This window comes from Delphinus delphis, chromosome 1 (genome assembly GCF_949987515.2).
Source record: "Delphinus delphis chromosome 1, mDelDel1.2, whole genome shotgun sequence".
NCBI lineage: Eukaryota > Metazoa > Chordata > Mammalia > Artiodactyla > Delphinidae > Delphinus > Delphinus delphis.
In genome coordinates this window covers 9,343,326-9,366,448 of record NC_082683.1, presented here as the reverse complement: position 1 = coordinate 9,366,448, position 23,123 = coordinate 9,343,326, and the positions used below count along the sequence as shown (strand labels likewise).

General features: G+C 55.4%; 1 protein-coding gene across 4 annotated transcripts in view; it reads right to left on the bottom strand.

Moving 5' to 3' along the window:
- Positions 1-214: 214 nt before the first annotated feature.
- The window catches only part of TNFRSF1B (TNF receptor superfamily member 1B), a 35,562-nt gene continuing 12,653 nt past the window's right edge, over positions 215-23,123 (bottom strand). The window contains exons 2-10 of one of the 4 annotated variants that reach the window (XM_060014605.1): positions 17,375-17,474; positions 15,517-15,645; positions 14,897-15,046; positions 14,389-14,482; positions 13,756-13,985; positions 13,137-13,214; positions 12,520-12,554; positions 6,951-7,140; positions 215-2,857 (exon numbers count right to left, since the gene is read on the bottom strand). In XM_060014605.1, the coding sequence (XP_059870588.1) occupies positions 2,577-2,857; positions 6,951-7,140; positions 12,520-12,554; positions 13,137-13,214; positions 13,756-13,985; positions 14,389-14,482; positions 14,897-15,046; positions 15,517-15,645; positions 17,375-17,474 (1,287 nt within the window). In that variant the 3' untranslated portion in view covers positions 215-2,576. Of the gene's footprint in view, positions 2,858-5,445; positions 5,745-6,725; positions 6,849-6,950; positions 7,141-12,519; positions 12,555-13,136; positions 13,215-13,755; positions 13,986-14,388; positions 14,483-14,896; positions 15,047-15,516; positions 15,646-17,374; positions 17,475-23,123 lie in introns of those variants that run through there. The other 3 variants (XM_060014615.1, XM_060014624.1, XM_060014627.1) reach the window with 3 other exon arrangements.

The following is a 23,123-nucleotide window of genomic DNA, read 5'->3' as shown; positions in this document are numbered from 1 at the left end:
GGTGGCTCTGGACAAAGGGCTGCCTTGCCACTGTTCACAGGTCCGAGGGCACAGCCGGGCTCTCAGCTGTAATGCAGGTGCTTCTGGGGTCCCGCCACAGCCTGGACTTGTCAGACTCCAGTGGCCATAACCTTCTCCCCCTCACACTGGTGTCAGGCACTAGGACCATGGACATCCCCCAGCTCAGACCCGAAGACAGAGCCAGCAGCCAGTGTGTAAAACAAACGAAAGGTTTATTTATAAGCAGGGATGTCGTCTGGGATACATACAGTGCAAACTCCCGTCTTGGGATCAACACAAGCCCACAAGCTGGAAAACTGTTACCAAATTAGGTCGAATGGACCCCCCACTTAGGCCCTAGCCTGGCTGAGGCCCCCTGCCTTGGCAGTAGAAGGTCCTCTTTCCATTTGGGTTCGCACAGCCAAAAACAAAACCGAAGCTGAGATTAGAGCGGCGCGAGATTTATTCAATGGCCAGGGAATGGAGAAGCAGGAACTTAGTTCGTAAATGCACTTCTCGCCTTAATGGTGAGAGGGATTTACTTTTAAGGAGTGAGGACAATGGGGGTTAGAGTGAGACGAATGATGGGGAGGCAAATGCATTACTTTTCTGGGAAAGAGGCAGGGTTTTCCTAGAAATGGGGTGCTATCCCTTTTCTGTCCTTTTTTGGTCAGTGACTTCCGGTCACAGCCATTGTAGGTGTGTCATTTAGTAGCTAATGTAGTAAAGTCAGTGTAGAATGAGACTCAGGGTCTACGAGAGGTCAGATTCATCACCCTCTTGGTTTCAGCGGGTCCCATCCAGTTTTTGTTTCCCTCTTCCTATAGCTTCTTTCTTTGTGTCCAGACCCTGCGACTTAAAGGTGTATGTTAGTTCCTGTTCAAGGGAGGGGTTGGTGGGTTTTGACCAAGGGTCTGGTGGCAATTCTGGTAACAAAATGAGGCCACACCCAGAAAGAGTCTCCTTCCAATTCATCCCTGTTCTGCTGGAGTGATGACAATGAGGCCTGAGGTCCTCCCAGGACAGTCCACCAGGGGGCAGAGGTGCTCCACGGCCATAAAGGGTCCAATGTGGTTGGAGACCCTGGCCAGTCCAGGCAGAGGGACATCTTGATTCCGGAGTGGGAAGCCTTTCTTCACTCCATGGTAGTGGCTGGGCTTCTCCTACCCTCCAAAAGTTCAGCTGCCAAGTTCAAGTCCAGTGGAATTTTTCAACAAGGGATCCAGATATCAGGGAGCCAACAGTCTTCTCAAGGAGGCCCCCATCCCCCTTCCTTCCAGAATCCGGTTAAGGCCACACTTGTCCACTGTCTACGGGGCCTGGGCATGCGTTTGTGGGGAGTGGGCTGACCCCTTAACGGGGAAGAATCCCTCGGCAAAAGTGTTAGCTTCGGCTGCTTCCGGCAGGCCATCCGATCTGACAACATGGGCTACAGAGAACCACAACACTCAACGCAGACACAGGACTGGCTCTCAGCATCTCACGACCACTCAGGATCTCAGTGGGCACAGTACCAAAGTGGCGCCAAGGCTCCATGGGGACCTGGGACTCCAAGAACAGTGGGAGGGGGTCGGGAGAAACAGGAGCATCCCCTTGGAAGGCAAAGGAGGAAGGTCCAGGCTGAGGTAGGAGGAGATGGCTGCGGGGCCTCAGTCATCTCCAGGTCCTGAAATTCCCTGATAGGAAAAGGTGTGGCCTTGGAGCTCCACACCAGACCGTGGGGGAGGGGAAGCTCAAACTGGGGGTAAACAGGAGCGAAGCTCAAAGGCAGAGGATACAAACGCTGAGTTTGGCTTTTTTACACTTGGCTTGTTTATCCGCATGGTAGCTAATGGGTTTTTTGTTTTTTTTTTTTTTAATTGCCACATGTTAAAACTGGAAGATTTCCGGTTAGAGGTTTGCCGTCTTAACCAGGTCACAGCCCTCATTCAGGCTGCCTGCCTGGGCATCCGGTTTCCACCCCATGGCACGAGATGGAGCTATAGCAGGAGTGGATTTGGAGGTGGCGCTTCCAGAAGTCCTGAGCTAACCTGGGGGACTCCCGTCCCCTACAGGGGTTGCCACCCGCTCCCTGCACAGAACCATCTGATTGATGACACCCACCCCTACTACCCCCACTGGGACCATCCTGCAGTCTCACATTCAGGCTAAAGCCCTGCTCTTTCCCCACTGCCCCTTCTCCAAGGCTGATGCATGCAGCATCCCTCCTCCCCAGCAGGAAGCCAGAGCCGGGTAGAGCCCAGGGATTAAAAGAAAAGTAAAAACCAAAAACGACAAGGGCTCCAGGAACCAAGCATGCAGGACCGGCTGGAGGGGCAGCTCTCAGAGAGGCAGGGGATTTGTTCCAGGCTGCCCAGCGCATCCGTGTCCACCAGCCTTCCAAGAGAGACACACACCGTGACAGGACACACCATGACTCTCCCTGCTTCGTCTGCCTGCAGGTGAGAGGAAGGCTGAGGCCGTGGAAGCCGCTAAAGGAATTTGGCCCAGAAAGAGTCAGAGTCCTGCGGGGGAGGGGCCTAGAAGGACCAGGGGTTGGTCCCACCTTGGCTGTGACACAGGCCACGCCAGACTGGTTAGCTGGGCTTCATCCCGGCATCAGGTACACCGAGGGGCAGGGGCTTCTCCTCTGGGCTCTGCAGCAGAGTCTCTGGAGCCTCCGGCTGGGACTGGAAAGGGCATTCCTCCTTGGAGAAGGGGACGTGCTCATCTTTCGGGGAGCCAGAGGGGCTGGTGTCTGTGTCCCTCGTGGAGCTGGCCTGGGAGGGGCATTGAGAGCTGTGGTCAGAGCCGCTGCAAACGTTGACAATGCAGGTGACATTGACCTGGGTCCCGTGGCCACCAGATGATGCTTCTGCTAAACACAAGACAGGAGAAAGTGGTCAGCTGGGGCCTTGGGGTGGGGGGTGTCTTCACAGCCTGCCTCCTGCCCGAGAGGCAGATTAAGACATGCGGGGGAAGAGCACTGTGCCAGGAGGCAAGAGGCCCCTGTTCTAGCTCAGCTTTGCTGTGTCATCTTGGGCAAGTCCCGTAAACCTTTGTGTGCCTCAGTTTCTTCACCTGTCAAATAAGAATACCCCGCCCAAGTCACCCCACAGATGGGAGGAGCCAACTATATAAAGGAAGTGAAGGTGCTCCAAGAACAAAACACACTCCCCACAAGGAGCCGGAGAAGTGCGCCAGGACAGGAAGGATACATTCCAGAGTCTTGGTGAAGCAGTAGAGATGAATTACCTTCCCGAAACTGCAGCAAGGCATCAGCAGCCCTGGCCACACCAGCTATGAAAAGGCGAGACCCCTGCCACTGGCCCATCATCTCTATGCCAAGGAACCAACATCAAAGGGCTTGGAAATTGCTCCTTTACGGAAATTAAACATCGACCCTGAACTTGTCTTCATTCACAGCAAACCTTTTCCTTCCACATAGAGCTGCCTCTAAGATTTCATAAATCTGGGATTCCAGGATGGGGTGTGGTGGGGACGTAGTTTGTCCTCATCACTGAGGCCGGGATGCCCGGAGCTCCGCAGCCTGACCGTGCTGGGTTTGGATCCCTGCTCTGCCTCCATAAACTTGGCCGAGTCACTTAAACTCTTGGAGCTTCCATTTGCTCAGCTGTGAAATGGGTCTAATGACCCTTTCCATCCCCTCGAGGCAAGGATGACTGCCCTGTTCACTGCCGTATCTCTGGAGCCTGCATGGCTCCTAGAGACGGGGTGACAGGCTCAGTGAAGCAGGGGTTCACGCTGGGCCCATATATCCAACCACGTCTTCTGTACCTCAGCTTGATTCCACCCCCATATCCCGTCCAACCTGCTTCTCCCCATCTCAGTTCACACGCCTGCCATCCACCCAGATGCTCAGTCCCAAAGCCTTGGACCCATCTTTCTCTCACACCCCACATCCAAGGCATCAGCGATTCCTACCTGGTCCACCTTCAAGTTCACCACCTCTTGCATACTGCCTGTACCTCCATCCGCTCCCTGGACGAGTGCAGTCTCCTCCTGTCTCCTGGCTTCTACCTGGCCCCTCTGCAGTCTGCTCTCCACCAGCAGCCAGAGCCAGATCATTTCCTTGGCTGCTCCAAACACAGTTCTCACCATGGCCTACGAGGCCCTGCACGACCTGGTGCCTGCCTTCTCCCCACCCCATCTCCTGCTGCTCTGAGATCCTGGCTGGGTTCCCTCCAGCCATACTCACCTCCCTGCAGCTCCCTGAGCCCTCCAAGCCTCAGTGCCTTTGCAACGTGCTGCTCCCTCAGCCTGGAACATTCTTCCCTATTCCCATAGCTCACTCCTTCCTTTACTTGGGCCTCAGCCTGGAGGCCACCTCCTCCAAGAAGCCTCCGTGGCTTCCCTCTCTAAAGGAGGTTCACTCCCACCCATCCATCACTCCCTGTGTCCCTCCCTCTGCTATAATCTCCAGAGCCCCTAGCTCCGCCCACTGTGCAATCCATTTCTGGAGTTCTCATTGGGTTCTCCCCGACCAGACCCTGAGTCCAGAAGGGTGGGGCCTTTCTGACTGTTCCCTGTTGTGGCCCTAGTGCCTATAACAGGGACATGTGTGAATGAATAAAATCCAGCCCACAGGTGTGTTCTGTTCTTGGTGGTGGTAGTATTTTTAAGTGAATTGGCTGCCAACATTCAAAATTCAGGAGTTTACATTTTAAGAATCTGGATTTAGAGCTTCCCTTGGGAGCCAGATGGGGGAGAGCGGGCTATGCAGAACCCACAGACCTGAATGCGACTGGCAGCAAGGGCTTCAGGACACAGGTTCACCCCCGCCTCCCCTCCCAGCCCTGTGGGCATCTGAGTTTCCTAACCAGTGAGGGACTAAATAGTGGATAGGCTGAGGAGATCAATGTAAGGGCCGGACACAGAATAGCCCCTCAAAAAGGATGGTTGTTGCTGCTGTTACTATGGCGACCTGAGTGTCCAGGGCTTGCCAGGAGGACCGGCTGTTTGTTTTCCAGTCTAGTTTGTTTCCGGGAGGAGGATGGAGCTGGCGAGCTGCTCTGCTCAGAACAGCCCCAAACAAGCAGGGTGGAGGTGGGGTGCTAAAATCATGGGGCCGGAAGGAACTTTCCATCCTGGGCCTCCACAGCACCAAATGTCACTCAGAGTCACCAAGGTCGTGCACACTGTGAACGAGACATTGCGGGGGCAGATGGGGGACCAGGAGGGGTCACAGACCTGAGGTTTACCCATTCGCACGGCGGGGAGAGGTGCTCGGGTGGGACGGAGAGGAGGGGAGAGCAGAGGCCAGAGAGGCGCAGAAGGAACAGAAAAGAGACAGCGGGTGGGAGGGCGGAGCAGACACGGTCAGGGCTCCCCAAGGAGGAAGCCACACCAGGATGCGTGTGGAAGAGGTGTCGCAAAGAAAGCGGAAAGATGAATCTAAGAGGTAGAAGAAGACCAAGAGCTTTATATTCTGATCTCATTTATTCATTCGACAAACATTTAGGGCCACCTGCTATGTTCCAGGCACTGACCCAGTCCCTTCCTTGGGGAGCTCTCAGGCTGGGGTGAGGGCACTGACGAGACATCACACTGATGAGGGTGGGTGATGATGGGAAACTAGAAGTGGGACGCCGCAGCCCACCGCCTGAGTCAGGAGGCAGGTAGTGAATGCTGTCGCAGCCCTGCCAAGGAGCTGCCATGCTCATCTCTAGGACAGGAAGCTGAGGCTTGGCAGGGTTAAGGAGCCTGTTCAGAGTCTCACGGCACCAGAACGGCCGGGAGGGCATCTGGGAATGAACCAAGGCCACGGTCATTCCTCAACCCGCCAGCCAGCGCTGCCAGGTGAGGGGGGAGATGCAGGCCAGCGGGCTTGGCCTCTCACTACAAAACATGCCCGAGGAAGCCCCAGGCTTTCTGGGGGACCCCCGCAGGGGCCTCCTACAATGTGGGCACTGCAGATGCCCACCAGGGGTGACACTGGTCACAGACCAGGTCCAGGGCTAAATGCAGACTGTGTAAACAGGGCACGGGCTTCTCCAGACCCCACGTGGGATCCGCAGTCCTGATGCCTCAGGCCCAAAGGGACCGGACTACAGGCACAGTGAGTAGAGTCCCAGGGACATCATTTACTCATTCAGCTTTCCAGGCTGACCCTGGACCCTGAGAGCCCAGGGGTGATTCCTGGCTCTTCTGTTTACCAGCTGTGTCTTTGAATAAGCAGTTTAACCTCTCTGAGACTCAGTTTCCTCATCTGGTAAGATGAGGAAATATAATAGGTATTAATATTGTAAAAATAATATAATTATAATATATACTCTAATAATATATTAATAATAAAATAATATATTATCTAATACAATATATAACAATATAATATATAACAACATACATAATATACAATAAATACATAATTATGACGTATTACAATATTAACATATAGCATGTCATATGCTATATTATATATAACATCAATGTATAAGTTAACATATTAATATAACATTTATATATATAAAATGTTAATATATATTACATACTACATATATATAGCATCAATATCAATGTATTATTCATATATTGATATATAATATTTACATAGTATAACACTGTTATATGCTATTTTACATATTATATATTATATGTATTATAATATGTAGGAAAACTCCCTGCCTGGATACTGGGGACACAGAGGATAAGCTGAGATGGTCTAGAAGGAAGAGTGTTCCTGGTGCGAGAACCCGCAGGGCAAAGGTGGGAGGGATGTGGGGGTTCCGAGAACAGAAAGAAGCTTGTGGCTCAGTTTCACCTGAGGAGGCAGAGGGAAGGAGGCTGGAGGGGGGCCCAGACTGGTGGTGCAGGGCTTCCAGTGTCCTGCTAGGAGCTCAGGCCTCATCCTGCAGGGGAGGCCCAGGAAGAGACAGCTCAGCCAGAAATGAGGAAGAAACACACTGGGGAGGGGGGTGGGGGAGGAAGCCAGGGGGGCTCCCGCCTCTTACCTGAGCTGCCGCAGCTGTCCGGGGCCTTCCCCACGCCCGGCGCCTGCAGCTGGGGCCTGGTGGGCGCCCTCCTGTCCGCAGCGCCAGCCGAGCTCTCCAGGGAACTGCTGCTGGAGCTTGGCGCCGTGGTCAGCAGATGCTGCTGCTCGGGGCCTGGGGCACTTCGGGCCTTATCAGCTGGCAGATGCGGCTGGATGGGGAGACGAGGGGGGAGGGAGGACGGTCAGCCCATCAGCCGGCTCCTTGCCCCTTCTTCCCTCTCACCACCATCAGCACTTCACAGTTTACACAGCACTTCTGCACATGCTCTCCACACACAGCACTTTTAGGACGTGTGATTCTCTGTGGCTTCTGTGATTAGCACCGCTGCCCTGCTGGAGTGTGAGCCCTAAGAGGGCAGGGGCCACGTGGCCCTGTTCACCAAACAGTCTTAGAGGTGAGGCAGGATTTTCACCCTCATTTTGCATAAGGAAGCAGAGGCCCAGAGAAGGAGAGTGACTTTCCTGAGGTCACCCCATCAGCACGGGGCGATGCGGCTCAGCCTAGCAGCCAAGGGCATGGACTCTGGAACCAGACCACATGCATGCAAATCATGACTCCATCACTCACGAGCTCTGCAACCTTGGACAAGTTACTTAAGCTCTCTGTGCCTCTGTTTTTCCATCTATAAAGGAAAGAATAACAACCTACCTCCTAGGGTTATTGAGAAGATTAAATGGCTGAGTTTTTGTAAAGCGCTCAGAACAGTGCCTGTTCTATCGTAAGCGCTGGTCGAGGGTTTGTTAAATCAGGGCTCAGCAAACTACTGCCACGGACCAAGTCCAGCCTGCCACTGTTTCCGTACAGGCTGCGAGCTAAGGATAATTTTCACATTTTTAAATGTTTGAAAAAAATATTTAAAGACTAATATCTTGTGACACGAAGTTATGTGAAGTTCAAATGTCAGTGTCCATAAATACAGTTTTATCAGCACACAGCCACGCCCATTTGTTTATGTTGTGTCTGTGGCTGCCTTCCCACTGCAGTGGCAGGATTGAGGAGATATGACAGAAACCAGATGATCCCAAAAGCCTACAATATTCACTGTCTGGACCTTTACAGAAAACGCCTGCTCGCCCTTGGGTTCAATCAGTCAATCCAGTGTGGACAGTCCTCTCATTTAGGACCCTCAGCCCTGCCGTCTCAGCAACACTTTCCAGATTCCATTCCCCAAGCTGCTCTGTGACTCTCCATCTTTTCCTCATAAAACACAAATACCAGCAACAGTAATAATAAAATATTAGCTGACGCTTGAATGCATCCAATGCCAAGCACTGTGCTGAAGCCTCTCCAGACACTATCTATACTGATCCTTCCAACAGCCAAGTGTTATCCTCGCTTTGCAGATGCGGAAACCGAGATCCAGAGAGGTTGAGTTACTTGCCCAAGGTCACAGAGTTAGGACGTGGTGCATCTGGGCTAAAACCTATACACCTTTCCTGGGTGTTTGGGGTTTCAGCCCCAGAGGCTCAAGACAAGGTGCCACATTTCCAGACACCCGTGCTGGGAAGCCCTGGAAATTTCACTCCAAGGCGGCTGCCTGTCCGCACCAACTGAACAGGTGCACAAGCCCTTGCCTTGGGGTTCTGGGCGATCACTGGATTCCAGAAACAAGACAGAGGGGCCACATTCTCACCCACTGCCCTGGCCTGCCCAGGATGAGAGGGTCCAGGGTAGAATGAGAACTGAGGCGAGTAAGTGCTGGAGGGATGCAGTCTAGTAGGGCCAGGGAGGTAAGGTCAGAGGTGGAGGACACAGGAAGGACACAGGTGCCAATCCCCGCAGCCCCCAGCCCTGCCTGAGCCCTGCATATCCCGAGGTCAGCTCATAGACTCTCACTCCAGGCCAGGAAGGATCCTTTGTAAGCAGTCCCCATGAGGCCACGGAGGCCCAGAGAGGGTGATTCCCCTGCTCAGTATCACACAGCGGCGCCGTGGCTCAGTGTACACTCTGGCTCAGTGTACCAGAGCTGCGTGCTTCCCACTCAGTCCCGCCCCTGGCTTTGGAGGAATGGAGAGCATTTCAAGTTCATGCTGAACCTTCGCTCAGATGGTCTGACCTTGGTATTTGACCCCACCCCCAGCCCTGCTGGAAGCCTGGACAGGCAGGGGAGAGGGAGGGGGAGGAGGCACATCCAAATGTCATTCTTCACACTCCCCAGAGAAGGGGCTTTTCAGCCTGCGTCCCACTTTTCTGCTGGTGGCTAGGGCCAGGCAGAACAGAAACCCCAAAGGTCACAGCTTGCCTCCCTCCCCCAAAAGCCACGAGTCACAAAGTTCAGGCAGGCTCTGAGTGGGGCAGATGTACTGAGTCCTGTTCCTTGGGCTGGGACCCCAGGAAGGGGAAGCCCTGAGGGGGCTCACTGAACAAACAGGATCCCAGCCGGCCCTCCTCACCTCCCAGCCTGGCCCCACCACGGGCAGAAGCAGAGACCCCAGCAAAGCCGCTGCCTGAGCCTGTGTCTGGCTGCATATGTGCGCGTGTGTTCCTGAGATTCATACACCTGTATGTATAGGTGTTAGGGTGTCTGAAGTGTGCACACACATGTGTCTCTGTGTGAGGGAGCAGGTGTGCATGTCTGTGAGTGGTGCAATTAGCTTGTGTGCTGGAGGTGGTGAAGAGAGGCACTCCTAAGTCTGTGTCTCAGGCCACCCATTCGCTGTGTGACCGTGGGAAAGGTACTTAACTTCTCTGAGCCCAAGATTCCTGGGCTGTAAAACTGGGGCAATAATCATACGGCCTGTGTCACAGCATGGCTGTGAGACTGAACAACGCTCAGTACTGTGCCCGGCCCACATTCAGCACCGCATGAACATTCTCCCTCTTTATGAAACGAGAGCCTGTGTGAGTGTGTCTGTGGCAGTGATTGTGGGTGAGCTCGCATGTGTGGTTACGCTGGCCTTTTCTGAACAAAGGGAAGCCACCGTCCTGCCATGCCTTGGCGTTACAAGGAGGAACAGGGAAGTGCTGAGTCGCCATGCTTCCAACCCCAGGGGCCTGGGCCAGGAGCATTAGACTAGGCCGCCGTCAGCAGGACCACTGCCAGCCGGCTGAGGAACGGAGTGGGGCGCAGGCTGAGCATGGGGGTGACGGCAGGGCTGGGAGCCCGGGGACGGAAGGGTACCTGGGAAGGGGACCAACCTCTGAGGGCAGTCCCTGCTGGGGATGGGGGGGTGCCTGGAACAATTCTGAACATCTGCCCTGGGCGAACAGGACGGTGGGTAAAGACAAGTCCTGCAGATTCAGACTGAGTTTCAAAGCTGGGCTCTGCCCCTCGCCAAGTGGCCTAACCTTACACGGGTACCTGAACCTCCCTGAGTCTCAGTTTCTTCATCTGTGAAATAGGGATGATGACACTGTGTACCTCACAGGGGGCGTGTGAGGATGCAGGCCCTGGCCCGGGGCTCAGCCAGTGGGACGCTAGAACCAGCTCAGACTCATGCGTGTTTCTTCCCAGCTCCACATTCAGTAAGTAGCTTGAAATTGGCCATGGTGGGAGCCGTTTATAACACAGAAATGAGCGAACTCCACGAATCAGGGTTTTGGGTTTTTTTTTCCCCACCTGGAGGGCCAGTTACCAGCACATCCCTGGGCTCTACATGCAATAGCACTCAACAAACAGCAGTGGAGTCGCTCACATTCAGTGAACACAAAACTCAGTGAAAGAAAAGGGGAAGCGGGGGCTCCAGGCCACACCTGAGACAGCTTTACTGCACCCAGTATTGGGAAACACTTGGTCAGCAAAGAGAAAGTGGCAGCCGGGTGCCGGGGTGGAGCTTAGAGAGCGCACTTGCTCTATGGACCACCAGGCGGCAACTGTCAGTGTCACTGAACTGCAGCCCGAAAAAGGAAGGAGTGGCATCCACACACCGGGGAAATGGGAAATAGTTTGAACTCCCAAACCAGTGTTTCTGTCTGCTGAAATACCGTAGGGCAGGTCAAAGAGCACTGGGCCAGGAGTCCAGAGACATATTGCTGTGTGACCTTGGGCAAGTCATTTTCCCTCTCTGTGCCTCTTTTCTTGTCAGGACAATCAGAGGATGAAATCAGTCTGGTCCCTACCAAGGCCAAAACCCTGTGTAAACCTCAGGCACTGGGCCACCAGGACTGAGCTTCACCCTAGCACAGTGGTTCCCAACCGGGGGTGATCCTGCCCTCCAGGGGCCCTTTGGCAATGTCTGGAGACATTTTGCTTCTCACTCCTGGGAGGCAGTGCTACTGGCATCTAGGGGGGAGAGGCCAGCGATATTGCTGAATAGACTACAACGCACAGGACAGCCCCTCATGACAAAGAATTAGCAGGCAGAGTTGAGAAACCCTGCCCCAGCAGGACGGGGGACATGGAGGGAACTCTTTGGACTCTTGTTTCCTCATCTGTAAAACTGGATATAAAAACCTGCCCTGCCTACCTGGTGCAGAGCGGCAGCAGACACCATGTACTGGCTCACCCCACACCCATTTCCAAGCCCTCTCCCTGGTTCTCCTCTACCATAAAGGCTAGGAAAGCAAAGCACCCCCTTTTGCAGCCTCCCTTGCAGCTAGGGGTGGTCACATGATACCATCTGGCCAATGAGACAAAAGGAGAAGTCTACCCAGGGCTTCTAGGAAAGTGTCTGATTTCCTGTAAAAGGCACCATGGCTGTCCTGGCCAGTTCCCCTCTTTTTCCTGCCTCAAATCTGAAGGTCACATACGCAGTGGTGATTATCATCTTTCTTATGACACAGGCCACAAGCAAGAGAACAAAAGCCAACACACCAAAGATGGCAGAGCCTGGGGTCCTGCTGGCTTCACAGAGGAGGCAACCAAACTGCTCCAGCAGCCATTGACCCCTCAACTTTGTGGTGTGACAGGATATAGAGCCCTTTTAAGTCACCCTAATGGTTTTGGTTACTTGCAGCCAAATGCCCTCCTGATGGAGAACTGATGAAATACTATGTTGGTGTTCTGTTTCTAGCAAAAATCCTGCACAGACTCTACTTCATAAAAATGATCAGAGGGTGAAGTTGGGGGAGGACCCAGGCCCAGACCACTAGTCTTAACCTCAACCCCAGAGATGAGCCCCCAGGAAGGACCCTCTGTGGAACACTTGAGTACCCTAGCACACAGCTTGAGAACCACTGCTCCATGAGGAAGTGCTTTGTAAACATGATGGAGATGCTGAGAACTGTTGCCAGCTGGGTGAAAGGCACAGCCCTGCAAGCTGGCTGAGACAGTGTCCCCATTTAACGGTGAGGAAACAGCCATGAGCAATTTCATGTCAGTCCAAGGTCACACCATGGGTCCATGACTACACGCTTGCCACAGACACCACTGACCCCTCTGCTCCCTGATATGGCCTTTCACACTCAAGACACCTTTACTAGTCCCAGCAACAGACCCTGGCTGGCCTTTTCTCAGCCTCCCAGGGCTCTGCACGCTGCCTGACGCTGGACAGACCAACCTAGAGAATTCACTGCTTCCCATGGGACAACCCAGCCCAGCAGGAAGAAGACAAGGGAAGGAGGAGGGGGAAGGCAGAGGGGCACTCACCACCTTGGCGTCTCCGTGCAGGCAGAAGGGCTTCTCTGCAAAGAGGAGAGAGGGGACAAGTCAGAGACACTGACTTCCTCAGGTCACATCTGTTCTAACTAGGAGGGATCACGGGGCCCAAGCAGAAGCAGTCGGAGTAGGCCCAGCCCCGGGGGGAGCAATTACCTATCAGACAAGGTACACAGAAGCCCCCATACCCAACTCTCCAGCCAGCCCTCAACACCCGCCCCAAACCATTCTTCAGCCTGCCCCCCTTTGCTCATACCATGCCCCCTGCTTTGCATGCCCTTTCTTTCCTGCACTCATGTCTCCATCAAAATCTTGCCTAGCTCAGATGCCACCTGCTCCAGAAGGCCTGAACCCCCAGGATTCCCAGACAAGAATCCTGGACTTCTGCCCTCTTGGATAGCCCTGAGGGCATCTTGCCTTTTAGTAGATAAGTTAGTGGAAGTGCCTTCCACCCCAGGCTCTAAGCTCCTAAGAACAGGGGCTGCCATTCCCAGCTCTGTCTGACCCATAAGGCTGTGCCGAGTGCTGGACTCAGAGGGGTGCCCCAGAAAAGCTTCCTGAACGGATGTGTAAATAGATGGATGAATGAAGGAAGGATGGAATCTTACTTTTTTTCTGGGTCATGATGACACAGTTCACCAGGACTATTATTAGCAGACCCAACGCTGTCACACCCACAATCAGTCCTAGAAGGAAAAGAGAAGTTCAAAACAGCTGCAAAAAGCAAACTCAAATGTACCAGGGACCAGGCAGGTCAGCTGACAACCAAAGATGAGTGGGGTCATCACAGGCGAGGGGCAAGCCCAGTGCAGAGGCCCTCAAATTTGATTACAAAACAACCCAAAATCCGTGCACCAAACGAAACGTGTCTGTAGGCCACACTCAGCCCAAGGGCCACGAGTTTGAGCCCTCTGGCCTGATGTAGTCCTAACCCCAGAAGGGAAGCCCATGAGGTGACCTGGCCCAGCCCACTGTCAAAGCCTAATAGGTTCGTCGGAAACGGCAACCAGGAGACCATCTCCACTTTCACATAAAACGCTGACCCTACCTCTCCCCACCCAGTAATTCCTAGTGGCATTAGTAAGTCTTGGAAGAAGGCAAGTCTCAACGCTACCTACATCCCAGGATGGCGTACAGGGTCTAGTCCATAACAAGCTCTTGGTAAGACTCTAAGATGGGAGGGAGGGAGGGAGGGAGGAAGGATGAATGGGCCCCCTTGTGACTTACCGATGGGAAGAGACATGTTTGCTGTGTTGCGCCCTTCAACTGGGTAACTTGGAGGACCTGGGGCCATCGGGAGCCTCACGGAGGTGCTTGAGGCTGTGCTGGACCCTGGAGTCGGCTCCACGTGTTGGGATCTTGTGAGGGCTGGGCCCGGGGTCACTTTCAGGGTGGGGAGCACAGATGTGCAGACTGCATCCATCTTTGAGGTGCCACGGATGGCCACCGAGCTACAGCTGGGGGAGGAGGGGGCTTGGTCAGGGACAACAGGGGATTGAGTGGCTCAGGGTAGCTGGGCTCACTTGTGGGACCTAGACCAGTGTGTCAGGGGCCCAGCAACTGGGTTAGGGGAGTGGGTTCGTGTGCCACGCCCTCTTTCAAGACTTATGTCCCCTAGGACCCCACCCAGTCTTGACTTCCAGAGCAAAACTCTTGCTCACCATGCTGTCTGTTCAGGGACCCACCCACTGTCAGATAAACCAGTCCTGGCATTGAACAGGGCTCGGCAATGCCTCAACCCGAGGGAGTAACTGAGGGGATTCTGGCCACCACGGCACACTGTCCTGTGCTCTAGGCCTCATGATCACCCAGGGACAGCCCCTCCTTGTTCCTTCAGAAGCAGAGGATTCAGCCACTCACATCCGGTGGGGCCTGCAAGTATCCGTGGATGACGTTGTGTCGGAGAACGTCCCTGGGGCACAGGGAGCGCACGCCACATTTGATGTTGCAGTTCCTTCAAGAAAAATCAGAAACTGTCACCAACTCAGATATTCCATGGAGAGGTGCGCCTCGGCCCTAGGGGAACTGCAGCCCTCGGGGAAGAATGAGGGGCCTGAGGAATTCGGTCTGCACCTCTCCCCTTTAACACGAACACACACACAACTGGGCGGTTTGTCCTTAACTAATTCTAGTGACTGTGTCTTCCTGGGACACCACCTGATTTTCCAGTAGCCTGGGGCTTAATTTGATCCACCTCTGGATCCCCAGGGCCTAGCACACAGGAGGTGCCTGACCAGGAGTGCTGGAGGAAAGAATGAATCGGGATGGTTGGACAGATGGGTACCAGGCACCTGGCCGCCACTGACGACGCTCCGAGGAAGGAGAGGCCCAAGGGGGTCCCCAAGGACCTCTGGCCCTGGCCCCATACCCGGTTTGGCCACGCCGAAGCCAGGGCCACATTTGCGCAGTGGCACGCACAGCCGGCACCCCTCCTGCCTTCCCAGGGTGCAGTACCAGCCCGGCTTGCAGGTGCAGATGCGGTTCTGTTTTGCTGTGCAGGCTTGAGTTTCCAACTGGTCTAGAGGAGCGAGAAGACAGCCGAGGGTCACTCCTGCCTCCACCAGCCCCACCCACTGCCATGCCCACTCTGTCTTCCCACCCAGCCCCACCACCCCCAGACAGCTCTGATCTCCAGCAGACCGCTGAACCGCCCTCAGGACGGGGCCAAGAGACTGCTGGACACAGAGTCTCCGTCGCAGCATGAACGAGCATGACCGCTTTCCCAAGCATAATGTCCTCAACTCTAAAACCAGGCACCGTTTTCCCACTGCTGCCCTTGGCCTGTCTGCCCCAAGGGGCTATCAAAGAGGACTCGGTGAGACAGAGGATGACAGTGCCACTGATAAAAAGTAAAGAGCCGTATCTGTGCCCTGGGGCATGAAAACAAAGGTCTGGGATAATCCCAGCCAGCTCCCAGGCAAAGGGGCTGGAGTGCACGGTGGCCAGGGGAGGATGCCCAGGACTAACCCTCACTCTGGGCCAACTCACCAGAGCTGCAGCGGGAGTTACAGCTGAAGCACGCAGGGACCAAGTTCCACAGCTGGGTGTATGTGCTGCTCTCGCAGGAGTCACACACGGTGTCTGAGGTCTTGTTGCATAAGGATTGTACGTGGTAGCCTGAGAAAGCAAGGCCAGCAGTCTCAGCGGAGGAGGGGAGGGCTGGGGGGGTTCTGCCGGGACCCTGGGCTCATCCCTTGTCCTCCAGAGCCCCAGAGTTGCGAGGCCTGGCTGGGAAGGCTCTTTGATGGAGTTTCGACTCTGCATCCTTTCCCATCTAACATGTACCAGCTGTCATGCCATCTTTGAACCCCGCAGTGCTCATAAAATATCTTCCTCTCTGCTCTTTTCAGGTGCCTGGAATTCCACCATTGGAATTGCCTATTATTAGTCAATAACACTTTAGTTAGAACTGGTTTGCCGGTTCCTTTCTTCTTTGTAGTTGGCTGAAATTCTCCAGCTGGGAAAGGTAAAAAAGGCAGTAGTAGTCATCCCTGGTATCCCATCAAGGATGAGGCCATGGGACTCCTGAAGGCCTCCAGAGAAGGCATGCCAGGGGATGGGAGAACACCCAGGCAAACCTTTAAGAAGTTTCTCTTCTGAGTGCCTGTCCCCATTCTTATCCTGCCACCTCCACTGCTGTGCTAATCTAGTAACTTCTTACAGAGACCCTACCGGTTAACAGGAGAAAGAAGAGTCACTTCCCCTGGGGTCTCTTAAAATGGCCATTGGAGGTGACAGGTACATATGTGCCTGTCCACATCTCAGGCTCAAAGCTCTTCAATGCCTTTCTGGATCCTGCAGAAGAAAATCTAAACTTACCATGGTCCCTGCTTACTCACTCTAGGACACACGCTGTTCTCCACGTTCACCAAAGAAGCTAACACCTCAGGGCCTTTGCACATGCTGTTCCCCCCCACCCCGTATGTTTGCATAACTCACTCCCTCACCTCCTGCATGTCTCTGCCCACGTGTCAGCTCCTTAGAAAGGCCTTCCATGACCACCCCATATAGAACAGCATGTCCTACTCTGTCTCTGTCTGCCTTCCCCTGCCTTGTTTCCTTCACAGACCATACGTCTATTTCTTCTACTGGTTTATTTGTCTAGGCCTCTGTTAGAATGCAAAATCCACGAGGGCGAGGATTTTGTCTGCCCTGCTCTCTGTTGTATTCCCAGCACTCAGAACAGTGCCTGACACTCAGAAAATGCTTTATAAACATCACAGGAATAAATTATAAACAAATGAATGGATGGACAGCACCAGGTGTCGGGCCACCTGCCTCTCCCAACTGGGATCAGGCCTCAGGTCCCCCATCTGTGAAATGGGTAGCAGTCACTGATTCAGTCAAATATGCTCTGAGCACCTGCTCTGTGCCAGGCATCGTGCCGAGTGCTGGGGATTCAGCAGAGAACAAGCCACAGTCCCTGTTCTGAGGAGCACACAGTGGGGGCAACAAAAGAGATCCAGGGCAGGATCTCACAATGTCAAAAGAGCTGCTGCCACGGGGGATGCCAAGGGCCAGTGGGAGCGGAAAGGAGGAGTCAGATCTGGCCAGGCAGTGCTGGCAGGCTTCCTGGAGGAGGGAGACATCAGAGGCCTAAGCGATAAGCAGGAGTAGACCAGGGGAAAGGAGTTGGGAAGTGCACCAAGCAGAGAGAACAGCATGTGCAAAGGCCCAGAAGCAAGAGGGAGCAGGGGGTCGATTCATGGAACCAGCGGGAGCTCAGTAAGAGTCCAGGGCCATGACCCTGACCCCCTAACCCCCATAGCACACCCACTCCCTTCAAGGCACCGGCCCACAGGGACCCAGCCAGGCTGAGGGCAAGGGCCCCAGTGGCTGCCCTCACCTGGTGGACACTTGCTGCAGCACATCTGGACCTTTGTGTTGTAGTATTCTTGCAGCCGGCACGAGCTTCCGGGCTCTGGGACATAGGGGATAAACACAGCCTGGAATGGGGAAGGGGAGGACAGCCATTAGCTTGGCCACCCGTGGATCCTGCTACGCTGTACGCCCAGATCCCCGTCTTGCGTCCTGCAAGTGTTTGGCCTTCTCCCTGCTGGGGCTCTACTGACATGGGGACTTCTCCCTTTGGTGGGGGGTGGGTAGAGGTAGAAGAAGGGTAGTCCCTACCTTCTTTCACCTCCCCCCCCCCTCAGTGTAGCACACACATGTCTGCAGGCGGAGACGTGGAACCAGCTGGCCAGAGTGGGGGGCCAGCTCCTCACACCACATGGGGCAGAGGCGAGGCCTTGAAGCCTCCCAGAAGGCGGTGGCCTCGGTCACAGCGAACGGCAGAGTTCAGCACAGATAAGCCGTGCCTAGGTTGCCTCGCCTTCCCTCCTGCACCTGGTAATCACCCCTTTGTCCTTCCAGCTGAGTGCCGCCTCCTCCGGACTCCGCCTCCTCCCGGACTCCGCCAGGCTGATTCAGGTTCCTCCCACTCTGAGCTCTCTCTAAACATTGAATATGCCCTCCTGAGGATCAGCTCATTGTGCTGAAATGGGGTACCTTCTCGTCCTGCCACCCTCGCGGGTACATTTGCATGCACACGTGCGTATACCTGTACACAGAACACACACAGACATACACACATGCACACGTCTGCCATGCAAAGGGCAGAAACGACGAACTCATCACCTCTAGACCCTCAGCTTCCAACATGGGGCCCACAGCAGAGTTTGGGCTCAGGAAAAGAATATTTGTTGATGATGATAGTTACATTTCTGGAGCACTTATGGGGTGGCCAGGAGCTGGTCAATGTGCTCCAGGTGCCCTACTTAGTGGATGTAGTTGCACCCCACACAGATCCCCTATACCAGCAGGGCACCCATCTCCAGCTGTCTTGGGTGTTGCCCCATAATGGCTCCCAGCCGTCAGGTGGGACCAATGCCGTGACATTGTTCATGCTCCAGAGCATCGCGCCCCAACCCGTGGGGTCAGAGGGCATGAACTGTAGGGAGGCAGGCTGTCACTTGGCCTTCCCCTCCCCCTCCACAGCACCACCGGGGAGGCATGACTGCCGGAGCCAGGGGCAGGTGGGCCCCTGGCTGGTTCCTGCATCCAGGACGAGTGGGCCTGGAAACCCAGCTGCCTGCCGCACTCGGCCTGGCAGACCTACCCTGGCTGCACACAGCCCGGCGCCAACAGCTGGAAGCATCGGGGGATGACCCCCAGGGGCTGCGCAGCGATCTGTGGCTCTTGTGGCCCCCATGGCCTTGGCCGAGCTGCCTCCTCTGCCTGGTGACCTTCGCTGTCACCACAGAGCCTGGCGTGTACTGATAGTTAGGTGCTCAGGGCGCACTAATCTCAGCAGTGGGCTTCATGACAGTATCATTTCCTGGAGGGGTCCACCCTTGGCACCAGGGACACCAAGCCCTAACACGGGTGCACCCTCCATGCTGATCGGCCCCTGAGGCCCATCCCTCCCCCACACCCTCACCCCAGGCCTGGTGCCCAACCCCAGGAAGGCAGCTCTAAGGAGGCTGGGAGAGATGCAGGCTGGCAAGGGAAGTGGGATTCATTCTGCATGACCCAGAGCCTAAAAAGTAACTTCCATCCCATCTGGACTGTAAGCTGACATGCCCATGGCTGCGCCCGCATGCGCACACGCACACGTTCTCTCTCTCTCTCTCTCTCACACTCACACACACACACACACCCACACACTCACACACACTCACTCAGTCCTGATACTTCCTCCCTCCCTGTTTGCTCCTGGAGTAAAGCCCCTTCTCGGGGCTCCTCCCACTTACTGGGGGTGGGGGTCACTGCCTGCTTCCAAAGCCCCTGGCGGGGGTCTATTATAATGCCCACTCCCACCACAGAGAAGGGGCAGGAACCCCGGGGGCGGTGCCCAGGAAGCTGTACTGTTAAAAAAAAGAAAAGAGAAAAGAAGAGAAGAGAAGAGAAAAGAAAAGAAAGAAAAGAAAAAAGAAAACCTGCCAAGCGATTCCCATGCTCCAGTGCTGAGCAAAGCTGAGCGGCGCGCAGGCCAGAGCAAGATGCGCTGGGGCAGCACGTGCAGGAGACCCAGCCATCAAAGGCTGGGGGAGCCCCGACCGGAGGATCGTGCTTCCTGCAGCCCCCTTCGCACCACCATTCGCTGCACGTTAGCTGCAACGCAGCGCCTAAGCGCCCCCCCAGCCCCCCTGCAGCCCGCTGTGCCTCGCACTCTGACTGAGCAGCCCGGGCCGCAGCCTCCCCCCAACCCCACCGCAGACAGCACCCTGAGGGCAGGGCGGGGTCACACCTCCTTCCCTCGAGCCCCCTGCCCCCCAGGGTGGCGGGCACAGGTCTCAAGGACCCTGCACACGGTGGGCTTCCTCCCCCCAAGTACCCTAGGGGTAACTAGGGGAGCCCCTCACTCCTGTGGGCCCTGAGAGCCACAGGCCTGGCAGCTCCCGGCGGGGAGAGGACTCCTCCTTCCCCCGCCCCCCCTCGCCGGGGCAGCCCTCTGTGGTGCAGCCCAGGGCGCCTGCCCTGCCTGGGGGAGGATTTCCTGTCAGGGCCCGAAGGACCTGACGGGAAAGGGCCCTGCCTTGGCCAAGTCTGGGTTGTCTCTCCACCCATGGGGCAAGGGTTCCGGGACAAAGGCGGGCAGCTGGACCCCCAGGGCCCCCAGGCCACTGCCCGGTGGCCTCCCCTCCAGGGTCTTTTCCTGTCTGAATCCCGCTCTGAATCCCCTTCCCTACACTTCCTCCTGCCGCTCTGACTCCAGCCCTCCTTTAAGCAATCTTGAGGCCTGTTTATCCTCTTGGACAGGAAAAAAAAAAAAAAAAAAAAAAAAAAAACCAAACCACTGCCCTGTCATGGCTAAACAATGAGGAACAGAAAGCCCCTTGCAGAGTGGGACAAAAGGTCACTCCCTCCACTGCCCTGCTCACCAGAGCAGAGGCTAAGCTGGGGCACAGCCCTAGGAGCTGGGCCTCAGGTCAGCAAAGGAGCCATAAGAGCGGAGGGTCCTTGGAGGTGCCCAGAACATGGTGAGCAGCCTCTGGGAAACTCGGGGCTATGGAAGCTTCTGTTCTTCTGTCTGGCGTCGGGGAGGCTCAGAGCCACACTCCACCCACCCACAGGGGAGCTCTGACCGACATTTTAAAATGAGGAAATGAACTGGGTAGTACTGAATTCACTCAGCATGCTTAGCAGAGCCAATCTTTCAAAATACAGCATCCCCAAGTAAACACTTGGAAACCACTGGTGAGCACTAACCACTCATCTAACAGGTGGGAAATCTGTGACCCAGCGTGTGTGTGTGTGTGTGTGTGTGTGTGTGTGTGTGTGTGTGTGTGTGTGTGTGTGTGTTGGGGGAGACTGGAGAAGATAGACGATGGATGGATGGGTGAACGAATGGATGGATGACGGATGGATGGACAGATAGATAAAGAGAGGGAGAGAGGATGATAGATGAAAGGAAGGAGGGAGGGAGAGGGAAGGAAGGAAGGAGAGAATGAAGGACCCATCTAACATCCAATTTGTGAGGCACATCTGATTGTGCCCATTTCACAGATGGAGAAATAGAGATGGAAAGAAGCCAACCCACCTCCTGGGGTTTCCCAAAGGCCATGCCAGGGCCCGGCTGGCGGCAGGCTGAGTGATGCCTGTGCACAAGGGGCCAACAGGGCCCATTGCTCATCCACCACAGGCCTCAGAGCTGCTTCACATCGGAGTCTGCAGCTCCATTTCCTCTACATCCCAGGAGTGACAGTACGTGTTGGACCCCCCATCAGATAGACTCCTCACCAACATTTCACAGATGGTTGAGAGGTGAAGCGATGCACCCAAGGCTACACCAGAAGAGCCACACCCCCGACACCGCTATCCTGCCTCCCTTCTCTTGTGGGCCCAAGCTTCCCTTGCCCTCGACACAGACCCAGGACCCCAAGCGCCTGCCAAACTCAGCACCCTCTCCCACCATGTGGCCTCCAGCACTCTTCCAGGTTCGCACCAACTATCCGCCAGGCCAGGCTGCAAGCACTTTATAATATCCCACTCCTACCCCCAGAAGCAGGCGGGCACGTGCCCACTTCACAGCTCAGGGAGATCAAGTCATTTGTCTGAGGTCTGGGAGGGAAGAGGTGGAGTTGGGATGTGACTCTTGCTCTGGTCCCACTGGAGAAGTCTTTGCTCCCCTCCTCAGGACAGCTAAAGGGGCCAGCCCCTGGGATCCACCCTCTGCCCTGAGTCACCACCGTGCCACCAGCACCCATTCATCCACCTCCACGCTGAGCGGAGCCTGGGGAGCTGGTTCACACGGGCACACGCACCCTCTCCCTCCCTCCCTCCCTCTCTCCCTCTCTCTCTCTCTTTCACACACACACACACACACTCTCTTTCACACACACAAGGGACCTCTCTCAGCCTCAGGCCAACACCCTCTGACCTCAGCTCTGACCTGGTTTCCCAGGTAACCACGCAGGAATCTCAGAAGAGCCCGTCTCCTGCAGCGGGCAGGGACATCCAGCACCTGAGACCCTGCCCTTCCCAGAACTGCTTGTTTCACGGGGATCCTTGACCTGTCAGGAGCTGGCAGCTCCTCAGCAAGCAGGAGTAGGGTCAGCAAAGGCTCAAAGGTAGGAGCCTGTGAACAGGGAGGGTTGGCCCAGCTGATCTGCAGCTGTGTCAAGTGCTGGAGGGACACGTGGGAGCCGATGACCGGGAAACACGGCCCAGAAGTGGGGATGGGACTGAGGCGCAGCAGCTCAGGGCTGGCAGGAACCTTAGAGATGATCTCAGATGACCTCTCATTTAGTGGTGGAGAAAGACAGGGGCAAAGGTGGAAACGTTCGTTCATTCATTCAACAAACATGAAGGTGCCGGGCACTCGGCATCAAACATAAGCAAGTCCCTGCCCAGGAAGCTGGGCTCTAGTTGGGGAGACACAGACACGCACAGTGGAAAATGGGAGGTGGCAGCAGGAGCTAAGGAAAAGGGAAAAGCAAGGTGGGGCGAGAAGCCCCAGGGAGGACGTGTTCCGCGTGTTCCAGGCACAGCCAGGGGGCCAGGGCAGCTAGGCCAGGGTGGGCGAAGGTGAGGGAGAGGGTGAGGGCGCTAGGAGACAGGAACGGCAGCACCTTGTCCTGGAAGTTTGCATCGTGCAGAGCTGTTCACACGCGTTACCGTCTCTGATTCCTCATTCCAGTGCTGTGACGTTGGTAATCTTGGTATTCCCAAGTCACAGATGAGAAAACCGAGCCTCAGAGGTCTCCTCACCTCCAGCTCTGTGTTCCTTCCCTGCCCCAGGAAGACTGGATCTCGACCCTCCCTGCCCTGGGCCCACCCCAAAGGTCCTCCCTCCCGCACTCAGGCACGTCTACTGTGGGCGGTAACTAGCTTCTCTGTGCCTCAGCTTCCTCATCTGTAAAATGGTGGCGTGGCCTGGTTGAGGTTCTAAGCCCTTTCCAGCTCTGGCTTCTTCAGGATGGGCATCAAAAAGCTCAGCCCCCTCCCAAGACCTCAGGAGGATGGGGTGGGGGGGTGGCCCACCCACATGAGAGGTGGATAAACTCAACGACCTGGGAGGTAGGGGCTGGGGTGTGAGGCGAGGCTGCGGGTGGGTGTGGGGAGGGGCTTCCCTGCCCCAGCTCTGCCCCTCA